Source organism: Panulirus ornatus, chromosome 56, assembly GCF_036320965.1.
Source record: "Panulirus ornatus isolate Po-2019 chromosome 56, ASM3632096v1, whole genome shotgun sequence".
Lineage (NCBI taxonomy): Eukaryota > Metazoa > Arthropoda > Malacostraca > Decapoda > Palinuridae > Panulirus > Panulirus ornatus.
In genome coordinates this window covers 18112741-18130111 of record NC_092279.1, presented here as the reverse complement: position 1 = coordinate 18130111, position 17371 = coordinate 18112741, and the positions used below count along the sequence as shown (strand labels likewise).

The 17371-nt window shown below is 41.6% G+C and overlaps 1 protein-coding gene across 1 annotated transcript in view; it reads right to left on the bottom strand.

Moving 5' to 3' along the window:
- Positions 1 to 315: 315 nt before the first annotated feature.
- The window catches only part of LOC139765979 (uncharacterized), a 64576-nt gene continuing 47520 nt past the window's right edge, over positions 316 to 17371 (bottom strand). The window contains exons 4-5 of the mRNA XM_071694008.1: positions 10600 to 10738; positions 316 to 4553 (exon numbers count right to left, since the gene is read on the bottom strand). Of these exons, the coding sequence (XP_071550109.1) occupies positions 4265 to 4553; positions 10600 to 10738 (428 nt within the window). The 3' untranslated portion in view covers positions 316 to 4264. The remainder of the gene's footprint in view (positions 4554 to 10599; positions 10739 to 17371) is intronic.

Below are 17371 nucleotides of genomic sequence, written 5' to 3'. Positions count from 1 at the left end.
ATGGTCCTAGGTTCGAATCCTTGCCGTTGGAGGGCATCGTGTAAGGTCTCGTTCCCATAGTAAGCAGTTTGATCTTCACTTGCGTCGAGTCTTACCGAGCAAAGATGCGCACTTGGTTCGGCGTAGAACACCTCTACCATTGGCTGGAAGAAAAGGTGTGTATATCATAGGCTAGAAAACGAGCATTGCATTCTGCTGGAATACAAGGCGCGCTCTAGGACGTAAGTAAATACGACCCCTGTATGTGCCGGTGGACTGGGAATTATGACGGGGCATTGAATGGGAATTTCTCGGATGGTTCTTTAAGACTCGTAATTAGTCCTTTCTCTCTCTCTCTCTCTCTCTCTCTCTCTCTCTCTCTCTCTCTCTCTCTCTCTCTCTCTCTCTCTCTCTCTTCCCCGAAACCAAACGCTTGACGATGTGAAAGTTCAGGTCCCAACATCAAGACGAGAGGAATGGATTTTGATGGATGGTTTCAGATTGTGGAGGTGTGAGCCGAGTTGTAGCCTTACGTACGTCAACATCGTGATGTTTGAGAGTGCGGGTTGGATCTTTGGCGCTAAGGCAGACTCGACTTGACTTCCCCTTTTTTTCGAATAAGGGAGGAGGGTTCGTCGTGGTTCATTTCTCGTCCAGATGAATCAACTGAAGCTCAAAAAAAAGAAGAAAAAGCCGAAGGAGGATTGATAAAGTGTGTGTGATTCCCTATTTTTGATTGAGTGGTTTGTGCTGTACAGTAAAACCGACACTCGTGGCGCCCCATCATCTCTGTGGTGTGTAGGACAGAAACCAGGAAGTGTGCGTCAGATGTCACCAGTCGTCCAGACCAATTAAAAGTTCCGGTGTCGGGGGGAAAGTTTCCAGTTCCTTTGTATGGTGTGTTTCTTGCCTCGGATCCACCCCGGGAGTCATTGCACCCAGACGCGTCCAAAGAGAGAGAGAGAGAGAGAGAGAGAGAGAGAGAGAGAGAGAGAGAGAGAGAGAGAGACCCCCTCTGGCCTGTTGCAGCTCTCAAAGCCCTAGGGAGACCCGTCGGAGGAGACCCAGCCAGGGGCCCTCGAAGCCCCTGGAGACCGAATTGTATCGTGTTTTATCCGGAAGCTAAAGTAGGAGGCAGGGAGGGAGGCGGGACTGGATCTCCAGACTCCGAGTTAACTTTTCTGATTCCCGTGTGTGCAAGAGGACCCTTGGACCCGACTCGCGTCCACAAACTTCGCTACTTCTCACAAGAGAATTGAAGTTGTGTGTGTGTGTGTGTGTCTTAACTTCGCTGAGGTTTTGTGGCGCGGAAGAAGAAAGAGGAGGAGGAGGAGGAGGAGGGGACAAAGAGATGGTTTTGGCAAGTGGGGTGAAAGAAGAAATGACAGGAGGAAGTGAGGGGGGGGAAAAATGTTCCACAGAACGAAAGAAGAAGATTAAAGAGGGAAAAAAGTATATATATTCAAAGGAGAGAGAACGAAAGATTGAACAGAAAACAAGATGTTGGTGAGTAAATGAAACTTAAGTTCAGGGCTTGATTTCGCTTGAACCAACACAACGACTTGAGAAGTTCGCTCATGTTTTCAAGCGCTGATGATGTTATGATCCAGACACGAAGCCTTAAAAACAACAGACGCAGTGCAGGAACAAGTGTGTGTGTGTGTGTTTTAATAAGACCACAGTTTATGAAGACATGATATATTTTCTAATCCAATACAGTTTCGGCTTTTCACAAACCTTCCTCAAATTGGAATTACATCCAATTTAATGTCAATCCCAATTAAGAAAGGCTTGTGAAAAGCCGGAAATGTATTGGATTAGAAAAGAAACCATCATGTATCCGTGAAGTGGTTTTAACCTTCATATACACATTATATATATATATATATATATATATATATATATATATATATATATATGTATATGACTCATGATGGTGTGACGCTTCGGTATGAAGGCGTGACCTTTAGCCTGACCTTTTAAGGGTCATGTCAAAGGCTACGTCATCATAGTCAAGGGTCGGACCGTCGTGTTCGAGGGTCGGACCGTCGTGTTCGAGGGTAGAACTGTCATGTTCGAAGGTGTATATATAGATACGATCATAGGTGCAGTAGATAGATACAGTAAGCTGAGTGATCATTCGATAGATTCAGCATATGGAGATGAAATAAGTCGATAGATACAGTACGCGGAGTGATGATCAACCGATAGATACGGTCATAGATGTGGTAATAATTTCGATAGATATGGTAATAGGCGGAGTGATCAATCGCTAGATACAGTTATAGGTGGAGTAAAAAGTCAATAGAATCAGTAATGAATGGTGATTAATCGATAGATAGTCATAGGTGGAGTGGTGAACCCACCGAGACAGTAATGGGCGGAGTGATTAATCACTGGATATAGTCATAGGTGGAGTCAAAAGTCGATAGATACAGTAATAGACGGATTGATTAATCGCAAGATACAGGCATAGGTGGAGTGATAAATGAACAGATACAGTAATGGGCGGAGTGATGAACTGGCTGGTATAGTAATGAGCGTAGCGATAAATCGATAGGCAAGGTCGAGATGAGGAATGGAATTGATAGATACAGTAAACAGTAGAAGCGATGAAACGGTAATAGGTTGATCGTGTCTCGATAGCGAAGGACCAATGCCATCACGGTAGATTTGATGGCATTGCGTCACGGTAGCGATAGATTGATCGGATTGCGCCGTGGTAGCGATAGATTGATCGGATTGCGCCATGATAGCGATAGATTGATCGGATGGCGCCTTGTTGGCGATAGATTGATCGGACTGCGTCACGATAGTGGTAGATTGATTGGACTGCATCGCGATAGCGATAAATTGATCGGAATGCGTCACAAAAGCGATAGAGTGATCGGATTACGCCATGATAGGGATAGATTGATGTGACGGCGCCATGATGGCGATAGACTGATCGAAGTGCGTCACACTTAGCAACAGACTGATTGTGCTCGCGATGCAAAAAAAAACAAGGAAGGCTCTCTCTCTCTCTCTCTCTCTCTCTCTCTCTCTCTCTCTCTCTCTCTCTCTCTCTCTCTTTGTGTTTTCAGCCAGCAGACTTCGCAGAACAATATTTCTTTTCCAAACAAGTACGATCTTCCAGGGAGGAAGTGAAACTGTGTCCAGACTCAGAGCGGAGCCTATTGTTAGAAGAATATATAGAAGGATAGAGGCGGGACAGATATAAGGATAGAGGCGGGACAGATGGAAGGATAGAGGCGGGACAGATGGAAGGATAGAGGCGGGACAGATAGAAGGATAGAGGTGGGACAGACGGAAGGATAGAGGTGGGACAGATGGAAGGATAGAGGCGGGACAGATGGAAGGATAGAGGCGGGACAGATAGAAGGATAGAGGCGGGACAGATGGAAGGATAGAGGCGGGACAGATAGAAGGATAGAAGCGGGACAGATAGAAGGATAGAGGCGGGACAGATAGAAGGATAGAGACGGGACAGATAGAAGGATAGAAGCGGGACAGATAGAAGGATAGAGGCGGGACAGATAGAAGGATAGAGGCGGGACAGATAGAAGGATAGAAGCGGGACAGATAGAAGGATAGAGGCGGGACAGATAGAAGGATAGAGGCGGGACAGATAGAAGGATAGAGGCGGGACAGATAGAAGGATAGAGGCGGGACAGATAGAAGGATAGAGGCGGGACAGATAGAAGGATAGAGGCGGGACAGATAGAAGGATAGAGGCGGGACAGATAGAAGAATAGAGCATAAATGAGCCCTTGGTCACCCTGCACAGAGGGAGGAGAGCGTGTTAGAAAAGATTGACGAAGGACTGGCAACAGAAAGAGACAGAAAGAGGGGAATAGAGAGAGAGAGAGAGAGAGAGAGAGAGAGAGAGAGAGAAGAGAGAGAGGGGAGATGGGGGAGGCGATGGAAAGGCTTCAATCTGGATGGGCAAGATAAGGGTTTTGATCTACAGGAGGGGAAGGCTAAAGGAAGGTAGATGAGGAGGAGGTTATAAGGTCTTTGTGCTTACTTGGTAATATGTGTAGCATTGGCAAAGCGTACTTTTTTTTTTTCATATATATTCATTGTGAAAAATAAAGATATATATATATATATATATATATATATATATATGGATGTATGTATATATATTCTATCCAACATCAAGTTAGACTTCTAAGCAAAGAGGAAACATACATAAAATTTAGAAATATACAACAATCTCTCTCTCTCTCTCTCTCTCTCTCTCTCTCTCTCTCTCTCTCTCTCTCTCTCTCTCTCTCTCTCTCTACATATACATAAGGTAAGCCTGTGCCCCGTCCCCGAGCAAGAGCAGCAGCAGGAGCATCATGGGCAGGAGGAGCGTCGGGCAGCACCAGCAGGAGGTAGAGAGCGTGCGGACGGCTGCCGCAGGCGGCGCGGCCGAGCAGTCCCGCAGCTTCACCTTGCTGCACTTCTCCTGGTGGACGTCGCTGTAGGAGAGGGTGGCCGTCACCTTCTTGAGGAAGACGGCCTGCGTCTTGCTGCACTTGAGGTAGCTCCTCCGGTACACGCAGGAGAGGAAGCCTGCACGGATGCTGCGGAGGAGGAGGAGGAGGAGGAGAGTCCTCGGTGAGACGGAGGGAGAGGTGGTATGACTGCGAGGTGTAGCGATGATGGTAGGCTATGATGACAGTAGGAAGGATGTTGGTTATATATGTATGTATATATATATATATATATATATATATATATATATATATATTGTCACGGAACACGTGTGTTTGTGCCCACATGTTCGTGTATATAACGTGTGTGTGTCCTTGAGCACCCCGACCCTTCTCCGAGGCGGGGGGATTGTTGTCATCAGCTGCGGAATACTTCACCACCCGTACTGGACATGTCATCCCTGTAGGCTTACAAGAGGGAGGGTGATCTACGCAGTTTTGTGTGACTGTCCCTCCAACCAACCAGAATATTTCCGAGTCCCATAGCCAATCAAAATGTAAGGTTGTATAGCTAGCAGGGAACGCTTGTCTTTGCTATAATATATACCCATGACACCCGCTGAGTCTCTCTCTTTCTAGCCCAGCGAGGTAAGTGGTCCACCCCTGCTGTAAGTCCTGCTGTGTTGTAAGCCTGTAAGCCCTGCTGTGCTATAAGCCCTTTACTCGAGTGTTGTGATGTAAGCCCGTTATAATTATCAGTGTAATGTTATCGAAGAACTGCCTTAGAGGAAAGAGAACTCCTGGCTTGAAATCTTATCTTGAATGTTAAGTCATGTACGAATGTTATCTCAAGTTCAATGTTAACTCTAATGTTCAGTGTTAACGTAATGTTTCATGCTTGATTTATGTGCCTATCTTTGTACACTTGAATTCTTTCATTATAAGTAGATTTAATGTAATGCTGGTCTTTAATTCAATCCCATAACTTTATGATTGTGTTATCCTGAGTTGTGCAACTTGACAAATCTATAACGTCCTTGCAAGACAAGGAACAGTAGTATTTGTAACATATGTTACTGGCGACCTTGCCTGAATAAGTGTTGAATTCGTAACAATATATATATATATATATATATACCTATGAGTCCAGGGGGAAAATGAAACTCATAGGAATATCTTGATCACGCGCAAAATTGTGATCCTTTCCTACATATATATATATATATATATATATATATATATATATATATATATATATATATATATATATATATATATATATATGTGTGTGTGTGTGTGTGTGTGTGTGTGTTGTCGAGTAAATATGTAAGCAAACAACGCTCATATCAAATGTAAACATGGGGTAAAGTTTCATGAAAATATTTATTTAACGTTCAGATGATGAAACAGTAGAATTTCATAAAAGAAATCTAAAAGAGGTTTATGTTTTTGAGAATAACGTTTCTGTATCTGTATGTTTGATTTATGGAACAGATTTATGTTTAGTGACTAATTTCCTCATTGGCTTAACCTCGATGGAAAACAGCTAGGAAGGCTATTTTGGCATATATATATATATATATATATATATATATATATATATATATATATATATATATATATATATGTATTGTGTTGTTTCACGACGTATCAACATATGTTGCACGACTTATGTACCAACATATGTTGCACGACGAATGCACCAACATATGTTGTACGACGAATGCACCAACATATGTTGTACGACGTATGTACCAACATATGTTGCACGACGTATGTACTAACATATGTCGCAGGACGTATGTACCAACATATGCTGTACGACGTATGTACCAGCACGCGTTTTACGACGCTCGGATGAGCAATCGCGTAGTGTGGCTTACCAGCAGATGTTGTGGTCGCGTCGGGCGTCGGAGATGTTGAGACGGATATGTTGTTGGTGGACCAGGTACTTGAAGTTGAGATGGCATCTGTCCCAGTCCTCTTGCACGTCCTTAATGCACGGCCCGTGTGACAGGTACTCTGCCAACAGGTCCAGCACAGGTTAGTAACAGGTATTTTGCCTACAGGTCACATCATAAGTCAGAGCAGATACTCTGTGGAAAAGGGCATGGCAGGTTTGAAAAGATTCTCTTTTTACAGGTCAGTACAGGTGTAAGGGTCACAGGTCATCTCAGGTTGGTGCAGGTGCTATAGGTACAGGTCATCATCACAGGTCATTGTCGGTGCTCTTCCCACAGGTCATCACACGATTATACAACTACACTCCTTATAGGTTAGGTTAGGTTTCTTCTACAAATAATAGAGAGGCAATCGTCAGAGCTGTGTTCGTGTAAGACTCACACACTAACTAGTGAAACAATTGTCATGTCGAGGGATGCTGCTTTTAGGTGTCGAACTGCAACTTAGGGACGAGGGATCTCTGGTGGTGGCGATTATGAAAATGGTGCGGTGACTCCTTCACCGAAATAGAACTGGTGAGGAAAGGGGTCAGATGAGGTCAGCATGGGTTAAAACGGATGAAATTAGGTCAGGTTTTATATATATATATATATATATATATATATATATATATATATATATATATATATATATATATATATATATAAGGGCGGCCTGGAAAAAGTGGGGTGACATGTCAAAAACTATTATGTTTCAGAAGGGTGGGTCAAAACACGGACAGACATGAAAACAAGTCAGTTAAGGGCAACGCCCCTCAAAGGCGGGGTCAAGAAAACAAGCCAATCAGGTGTAGATAGGGTGAGCTGTTGTTGTCGACACGGGTCAAGTGAGGTTCACATCAGCGCTGGCATGAAGATATTTTGCTTAAGTCAAACAAGGTTAAGGAAAACGACAGTTAAAGTGAGTTGAAAAAAGTCTTCAAAACCCCATAAACTCTCTCTCTCTCTCTCTCTCTCTCTCTCTCTCTCTCTCTCTCTCTCTCTCTCTCTCTCTCTCTCTCTCTCTCTGGGATGGAGCATACCCTTTTTATAATCTCGCGCGCGCGCGCGTGTGTGTGTGGGAGGGAGAGATGTGTTATGCTATATGCGTGGCAGCGGATAAAGAGAATGAAAAAAAAAATGAATAATGTACTTGACCTGAAAGCAGCCAGAGAAGGACGATACAAAATCATAAAGTCGAAAGTGATTCCGGGTAAAGAAAAAAATAATACCAAAAATGCATAGGACGATGATATATGAACACCGAGAAAGGGAGTTGGAATTATGATTTGATACTACACTAAGTGATGCGAGAAATGTGAATGGAGTGACGACAGAAACATTCAAAAAAAAAGATATAGACTTGTAGATAAAGACATTGCCAGATGAACTTATATGAATATTCTAAAGCATGACAGTAGCTGCTGCGAGATGATATAGCATCATATAACAAGATAAAAACAATGAGGCGAAGTTGTTGAGAAAGAAATGTCGTTAGTCAACATAGATGAGTCATGGTGAGCGCAACGCGCTATCTCTTCCACCAGAGCAAAATCTTGTGGTAGGTACTCGCTGCTAGCTATTCCCTATAATATATATATATATATATATATATATATATAGCAGTACTTAATCAATCCACCGATAAATCAATAAATGAAAAAAGACAAAGAAAAAAAAAATAAATTTCCGATTTTTTGAATATTTTTTTTCATCTCTCGGGGGAAGGGGTGGCAACAAGGGAAACGTCAAATTGGCGTTGTTGATCACATTTTCCGTAGATATGAAGCAACACCCCCCTCGCTTGGTGTTGAAAATTTCGGCGATGAAAACCTGAACCATTTGTGTATACCGAAAGTTTTCTGGGTGACGCTAAAAGCTTTTCAATCGAAGATAATTGGGGGCCAGTTAAAAATCCTCCCATTTGGTGGTTACAGACTGGATTCTGAAACTGGAAGCCACTGATATTGAAATTTAAAATTTCTTTATATTTATTTTTTGAATTGTAAAAAATGTCTCCTCATCTTCCCAAATTTTTTTTTTTTTTTATCCATCATCTGAGAAGCTACAATTTTTATAAAGATAAAAATGATAATAACGATGATTTTTTTTGTGTAAATGAAATACAACTTAATTTTTTTAAACACTACACTAAGAATAGAAATTATATTTCTCACTACCTTTTACCTAAAGTTTATACCCTCATGAAAAAGATTACACAATTGAATTGTCAAATTACTTTTACGTCCTTATTTAAAATCAATTGGTTTTGGGTTTGTGGCCCCCGTCCCGCATCGGGAAGTCAAAAAAGGGCTGGGCTTGTGGGGGGCCGGTTTCGCTACCATGGGAGGGGGGAAGGTCCACGCGTTCGCTTTGGAAACATGGGCGGGGGGGTAAAAAAATCCTCGTCGAGAAGCCAACATTTTGCCAGTAGCACCTTTAAGCATTGGGGGAGAAAATAATTGGGGTTGGGAGAAATATGCAACTTAGAACTGGGGCGCGCATTTGTCTGTGTCTTGCAAACAGATGGATATTTACGTTTTTTTACTTAACCGGGTGCTCTACGCTGAACACCAAAGAAGATTGTCTTACAACCCGTCAAAGTCAGTCTACCATAATTTCTTATGGGTCTATCCAAGATTTTTTTTAAAGGGTGAAAAAAAAATTCATCATCCGACTTTTTTTCCAATATTCCGTACAAATATTTACTTTTTGTCATAGGAACTTGTCCGATTTAAAAAGGGTTTTCCAACCCTCCAAAAGGGTAAAACCCACGGGGTTGTGAAATATTTCCCCTTTTTTAACCCCGGGATCAAGATTTGGTGAACCGAAAGTCAATAAAGTTTGGGCTTATTATTATTCTTTCTTTTTTTTTTCCCCCCCGCTACTTTAATAAATTCGGTTGCCGGTGGGCCCAACGGTAGAAAGGCCTTGTTGATTCGTGCGCTATTTCGGATATTCCCCTTTTTCCCGAGGTTTTTGGGTACGTAAAGGGTCCCTGACACACGATACACTCGTGAGGGCACGGGACGACCCTTTACACAAAGGTTACCCTTTTCCAAAGGACGACGAAAAAGACCCTTGAGACAAAGTACACCAAAGGAGACGTACACCCTTGACACACAAAGTATACGACTCATAGGAGACGGGACGACCCTTTAGCAAAAGGGAAACGACTCATGGGACACGTACGACCCTTGACACAAAGGTAAACATCATGAGGACCGGACGACCCTAAGCCAAAGGTACGACGGGACGACCCTTCAGAAAGACTAACCTCCAAAAACCCACGGTCGACCCTGAAAAAACGACGGTCACTCATGAAGACCCGGGATTCAAATACCTAAATTTCGTACGTTTCTGCTCAAATGAAAGTTTAAAAAAAAAAAAAAGAATAATCATTTATAGAGAAACTTATTTTGATTGATCCCTTTTTAGCTCATTGTTTCGGGGGGGGGCGTAAGTTTTCGTATCCTCCCCTGGAAATAACATAGGTTTTTAAAAAAAAAATATATAAAAAATATATAAAAATATATAAAATTTTAATAAATTTTTTTATTTTAATATTATTTATTTTTTTTATTTTGCTTTGTCGCTGTCTCATATATATATATATATATATATGTGTGTGTGTGTGTGTGTGTGTGTGTGTGTGTGTGTGTGTGTGTGTGTGTTGTCGAGTAAATATGTAAGCAAACAACGCTCATATCAAATGTAAACATGGGGTAAAGTTTCATGAAAATATTTATTTAACGTTCAGATGATGAAACAGTAGAATTTCATAAAAGAAATCTAAAAGAGGTTTATGTTTTGAGAATAACGTTTCTGTATCTGTATGTTTGATTTATGGAACAGATTTATGTTTAGTGACTAATTTCCTCATTGGCTTAACCTCGATGGAAAACAGCTAGGAAGGCTATTTTGGCATATATATATATATATATATATATATATATATATATATATATATATATATATATATATATATATATATATATATATATTGTGTTGTTTCACGACGTATCAACATATGTTGCACGACTTATGTACCAACATATGTTGCACGACGAATGCACCAACATATGTTGTACGACGAATGCACCAACATATGTTGTACGACGTATGTACCAACATATGTTGCACGACGTATGTACTAACATATGTCGCAGGACGTATGTACCAACATATGCTGTACGACGTATGTACCAGCACGCGTTTTACGACGCTCGGATGAGCAATCGCGTAGTGTGGCTTACCAGCAGATGTTGTGGTCGCGTCGGGCGTCGGAGATGTTGAGACGGATATGTTGTTGGTGGACCAAGTACTTGAAGTTGAGATGGCATCTGTCCCAGTCCTCTTGCACGTCCTTAATGCACGGCCCGTGTGACAGGTACTCTGCCAACAGGTCCAGCACAGGTTAGTAACAGGTATTTTGCCCACAGGTCACATCATAAGTCAGAGCAGGTACTCTGTGGAAAAGGGCATGGAAATTCAGTATAGATGCTCTGAAGTCAGGTCATGTCAGGTTAGAAAAGATTCTCTTTCTACAGGTCAGTACAGGTGTAAGGGTCACAGGTCATCTCAGGTTGGTGCAGGTACTATAGGTACAGGTCATCATCACAGGTCATTGTCGGTGCTCTTCCCACAGGTCATCACACGATTATACAACTACACTCCTTATAGGTTAGGTTAGGTTTCTTCTACAAATAATAGAGAGGCAATCGTCAGAGCTGTGTTCGTGTAAGACTCACACACTAACTAGTGAAACAATTGTCATGTCGAGGGATGCTGCTTTTAGGTGTCGAACTGCAACTTAGGGACGAGGGATCTCTGGTGGTGGCGATTATGAAAATGGTGCGGTGACTCCTTCACCGAAATAGAACTGGTGAGGAAAGGGGTCAGATGAGGTCAGCATGGGTTAAAACGGATGAAATTAGGTCAGGTTTTATATATATATATATATATATATATATATATATATATATATATATATATATATATATATATATATATATATATATATATAAGGGCGGCCTGGAAAAAGTGGGGTGACATGTCAAAAACTATTATGTTTCAGAAGGGTGGGTCAAAACACGGACAGACATGAAAACAAGTCAGTTAAGGGCAACGCCCCTCAAAGGCGGGGTCAAGAAAACAAGCCAATCAGGTGTAGATAGGGTGAGCTGTTGTTGTCGACACGGGTCAAGTGAGGTTCACATCAGCGCTGGCATGAAGATATTTTGCTTAAGTCAAGCAAGGTTAAGGAAAACGACAGTTAGAGTTGAAAAAAAAAAGTCTTCAAAACCCCATAAACTCTCTCTCTCTCTCTCTCTCTCTCTCTCTCTCTCTCTCTCTCTCTCTCTCTCTCTCTCTCTCTCTCTCTCTCTCTCTCTCTCTGGGATGGAGCATACCCTTTTTATAATCTCGCGCGCGCGCGCGTGTGTGTGTGGGAGGGAGAGATGTATTATGCTATATGCGTGGCAGCGGATAAAGAGAATGAAAAAAAAAAATGAATAATATACTTGACCTGAAAGCAGCCAGAGAAGGACGATACAAAATCATAAAGTCGAAAGTGATTCCGGGTAAAGAAAAAAATAATACCAGAAATGCATAGGACGATGATATATGAACACCGAGAAAGGGAGTTGGAATTATGATTTGATACTACACTAAGTGATGCGAGAAATGTGAATGGAGTGACGACAGAAACATTCAAAAAAAAAGATATAGACTTGTAGATAAAGACATTGCCAGATGAACTTATATGAATATTCTAAAGCATGACAGTAGCTGCTGCGAGATGATATAGCATCATATAACAAGATAAAAACAATGAGGCGAAGTTGTTGAGAAAGAAATGTCGTTAGTTAACATATACGAGAAATGTCGTTAGTTAACATATACGAGTCGTGGTGAGCGCAACGCGCTATCTCTTCCACCAGAGCAAAATCTTGTGGTAGGTACTCGCTGCTAGCTATTCCCTATATATATATATATATATATATATATATATATATATAAGCAGTATAATCTGTTGCCTTAATGGCGTTCCGTCTTGCTACACATGAGGTCGTGTGAGGTGAGGCGGAACACAAACGGAGCCTAGTTTAAACCCCGGCTTCCCCCCTTACCGCCAGCCTCACTCCTCACTACTTAGCCGGCACCTGGGAGACCGCTCTGTACGGTGCACTGGTCTTCCCTGCACATATATCCAAGATTTAATTAGTTACGTAATGATGATAATGATAATCATAATAATAATGATAATAATAATAAGGATAATTATTATTATTATTATTATTATTATTATTATTTTATTATTATTATTATTATTATTATTTATTATTATTATTATTATTATTATTATTATTATTATTATTATTATTATTATTATTATTATGTGCTGCGTGCTCTTCTTTGCCCACCTCAGCAAAGTAGCGCCAGAAAGAGAACCTTCGAGGAAAAAAATATCACCTCTTTACTTCCTCCTTTTCATAGACACCGTCGCGCGTGTAAGGATGTTGCCATTTCACAATATTTCCTAACATGCCATTAATCAATCCACCGATAAATCAATAAATGAAGAAAGACGGAAAGAAAAAAATATAATGAAATTCGCGAGTTTGAATATTTTTTCATCTCTCGAGGGACGGAAGGTGGCAACAAGGGAAAGCGTCAGAATTGGCGTTGTTGATCACATATTCCGTAGATATGAGAGCAACACGCCCTCTGACTTGGTGTTGAAAAGTTTCAGGCGATGCATCCGTGAACCATTTGTGTATACCGAAAGTTTTCTGGGTGACGCTAAAAGCTTTTCAATCGAAGATAATTGCGGCCAGTTCAAAGAATCGTCTGCCACTTTGGTGGTTACAGATCTGGATTCTGAAACTGGAAGCCACTAGATATTGATAATTAAATTCTTTATATTTATTTTTTTGAATTGTCAAATGTCTCCTCATCTTACCAATTTTTTTTTTATCCAGTCATCTGAGAAGCGTAGCAAGTTTTTATAAATGATAAAAATGATAATAACGATGATGATTTTTCTGTGTAAATGTAAATACAACTTATTTTTTTATAATCAGCTTACACTAAGAATAGGAAATTATATTTCTCACTACCTTTTACTCTAAAGTTTATACCCTCATGAAAAAGATTATCACATATTGATATTGTCAGAATTACTTGTTACGTCTTTCTTGATTTTAAAATCAATATGGTTTGTTTGTGAGCTCGTCCCGCATCTGGAAGGTACACAAGGGCTGGGCTGTGTGAGTGGCCGGTTTCGCTACCATGGGAGGGTGAGTGTCCACGCGTTCGCGTTAGGTAACATGGGTCGTGGGGGAGTTAAAAGACTCACTCGTCGAGAAGCAGCAACAGTTGTGCCTAGCTAGCACCTTAAGCATGTGAGGGAGAAAATAATGTGGTTAGGAGTATATAGCCACTGTAGTAACTAGGGCGCGCATTTGTCTGTGTCTTGCAATACAGTATGGATATTTACGTTAACTTGTGTACTTAACCTGGTGCGTACTAGGCGCTGAACACCAAGTAGTAAGATATCGTCTTACAACCTCGTCAAAGTCAGTCGTATCCATAATTTCTTATAGGTCGTATCCATAGATTTTTTTTAATAGGGGTGAAAAAAAAATTCATCATCCGACATTTCTTTCCAATATTCCGTGACAAATATTTGACTTGTGTCAGTAGGGAACTTGTCCGATTTGAAAAGATTTTCCAACCCTCCAGAAACGGTACAACCACTGGGTTGTGAAATGACTTCCCTTTTTTAACCCCGGATCAGAGACTTGGTGAACCGTAAAGTCAAATAAAGTTTGGTCGATTATTATTATTCTTTCTTTTTTTTTTCCCCCGCTACTTTGAATGAAATTCGGTTGCCGGTGGCCTAACGGAAGACGGCTCGGTTGCCGGTGGCCTAACGGTAGACGGCCTTGTTGATTCGTGCGTCTATATTCGGATATTCCTTATTTCCTTGAGGTTAAGGTACGTACGGTCCCTGAGCACGACGATACGACTCGTGAGGACGACGGTACGACCCTTGAGCACAAAGGTACGACCCTTGAACACAAAGGTACGACTCATATGGACGACGGTACGACCCTTGAGCACACAAAGTATACGACTCATGAGGACGACGGTACGACCCTTGAGCACAAAGGTAAACGACTCATGAGGACGACGATACGACCCTTGATCACAAAGCTATACAACTCATGAGGACGACGGTACGACCCTAGAGCACAAAGGTACGACGGTACGACCCTTCAGAACGACAATACGACTCACAAGACCGACGGTACGATCCTCGAACACGACGGTGCTACTCATGAGGACGACGGTATTCAAATACCTAAATTTCGTACGTTTCTGCTCAAATGATGTAAGTTTAAAAAAAAAAAAAAAGAATAATCAGGTTTATAGAGAAACTTATTTTGATTGTATCCCTTTGATACGCTCACTTGTTTCGTCGTCGTCACTGTGTGTTCGTATCCTCCCCTGAGAGATACACATCAGGGTATATATATATATATATATATATATATATATATATATATATTATATATATATATATATATATATTATTTATTTTATTTATTTTGCTTTGTCGCTGTCTCCCACGTTTGCGAGGTAGCGCAAGGAAACAGACGAAAGAAATGGCCCAACCCACCCCCATACACAATGTATATACATACACGTCCACACACGCAAATATACATACCTATACATCTCAATGTACACATATATATACACACACAGACACATACATATATACCCATGCACACAATTCACGGTGTCTGCCTTTATTCATTCCCATCGCCACCTCGCCACACATGGAATACCATCCCCCTCCCCCCTCATGTGTGCGAGGTAGCACTAGGAAAAGACAACAAAGGCCCCATTCGTTCACACTCAGTCTCTAGCTGTCATGCAATAATGCCCGAAACCACAGCTCCCTTTCCACATCCAGGCCCCACACAACTTTCCATGGTTTACCCCAGACGCTTCACATGCCCTGATATATATATATATATATATATATATATATATATATATATATATATATATATATATATATATATATATCAGGGGATATATATATATATCCCTGGGGATAGGGGAGAAAGAATACTTCCCACGTATTCCCTGCGTGTCGTAGAAGGCGACTAAAAGGGGAGGGAGTGGGGGGCTGGAAATCCTCCCCTCTCACTTTTTTTTTTTTTTTAATTTTCCAAAAGAGGGAACAGAGAAGGGGCCCAGGTGAGGATATTCCCTCAAGGGCCCAGTCCTCTGTTCTCAACGCTACCTCGCTAATGCGGGAAATGGCGAATAGTATGAAAGAAAGAAAAAAAAAAAAATATATATATATATATATATATATATATATGTGTGTGTGTGTGTGTGTGTGTGTGTGTGTGTGTGTGTATCCCTGATTTAGATAATCGCAAGTTTCCCAATTCTCTCGATGTACCCACACATACACACACACACACACACGGTCAACTGAGCGTGGACAAAGAACTTTAGGCACCGGAGCCAGGGCGTACGGGTGGGTGGGTGGGTCTTGCCTGCGTGTGTGTGTATGTGTCCGTGTCATCACAAGCGCTATCCATTAACCTTAATCACCGGGAACCAAACGCGGAGCCTTTGCCGACCCTTTCCCCTGACCCCACCCTACAGGCAATATCAATCAGCATGACTCCAGAGGGAATGGCCCTCCTCTTCTTTCATCCTCGACCTCCACAGTTCACTGGAACACAAGATGGCATGACGTCTCCTTAGGAAGGTCGACTTTCATGAAGTCTGGCTGGAATGCTACCTGCCTTTCCTTTCCTTCCTTCCTTTTCATGCGTCGTCATCGTTCAGATGTTACTACGAATTTTATTTAGCTCGTTATCTTCCGTCCCTGGAGAGAGAGAGAGAGAGAGAGAGAGAGAGAGAGAGAGAGAGAGAGAGAGAGAGAGAGAGAGAGAGAGAGCGCAACACTATCCACCGGAAACCCTTCGTTTTTTTGTTGTTATTGTTGTTGTTGTTTTTCTTCCTTCTTGTGGAAGGCGACTTAAGTGGGGAGGAAGCTTGGGGCTAGAACAATCCATCCTCCCCTCCTGTATACTTACTGTTTAAAGAATCATGAATAGATGAGCTATGCGAAGATCGATCACCTCCACCCACGCACACACACACCCATACACCCACGCACACACACACACACACACGCGCACACGCACACACCCACTTCAGCCAAGGTGGCCTCCACACACACACACACACACACACACACACACACACACACTATAGTCTCTCCGTGCAGTGAAAACCTAAGGATATACAGCGCCACGTCCCTCATCACAGCACTTGTGTTGACGGTATTATAGTCACACTTGTGTTGACGGTGTTGTAGTCTGGAGGAGGGCGTGTGATCCCTCCGTCTCCGTCAGTTGTGTATTGTCTTTTGCTCTCCTGAAGAAGACCTTCCAGGACCTCTCCATGTTTACTGTCGCTACGATTTTTTTTTTCTTTCCATTTCCTTTTTTTTGCGTCATTGTTCAGTATTCATCGTTGCCAGTGCCTGTGTTTTCTTCAGGGGAATAGTCTCCTAAAATAATTGTCGTCTTCAAAGAACTTATTTTCTTTATACCAGCTGTTGCCTGAAACGACTGTGGTTGTGAGAAAAGAGACAATTTTCTCTTTCTCTTCCTCACAGTTGGCCATGTAAAGACCCTGTTTCAGGGTTAGGTTAATGATCCCTCGTAATTGACCTCCCCACTGAATTTTTCCCGGTCAAGTTTTCTGTTGCAGAAAGGGAATTGCAAACTGCTGGGACTGGGATCTGTTTACATAGACAATTATGACATAGCTTAAGAATAGGATTTACTCTTGTAAGTAGTTATGATATAGCTTAAGAACTGGGGTTTAAACCAGTGTTCATTTATGATACACTTTGAGAGTCTGATTTTCTCCGATAACCATCTGTACTATAGCTTCGGAATGAGATATACTCAGCTAATCAGT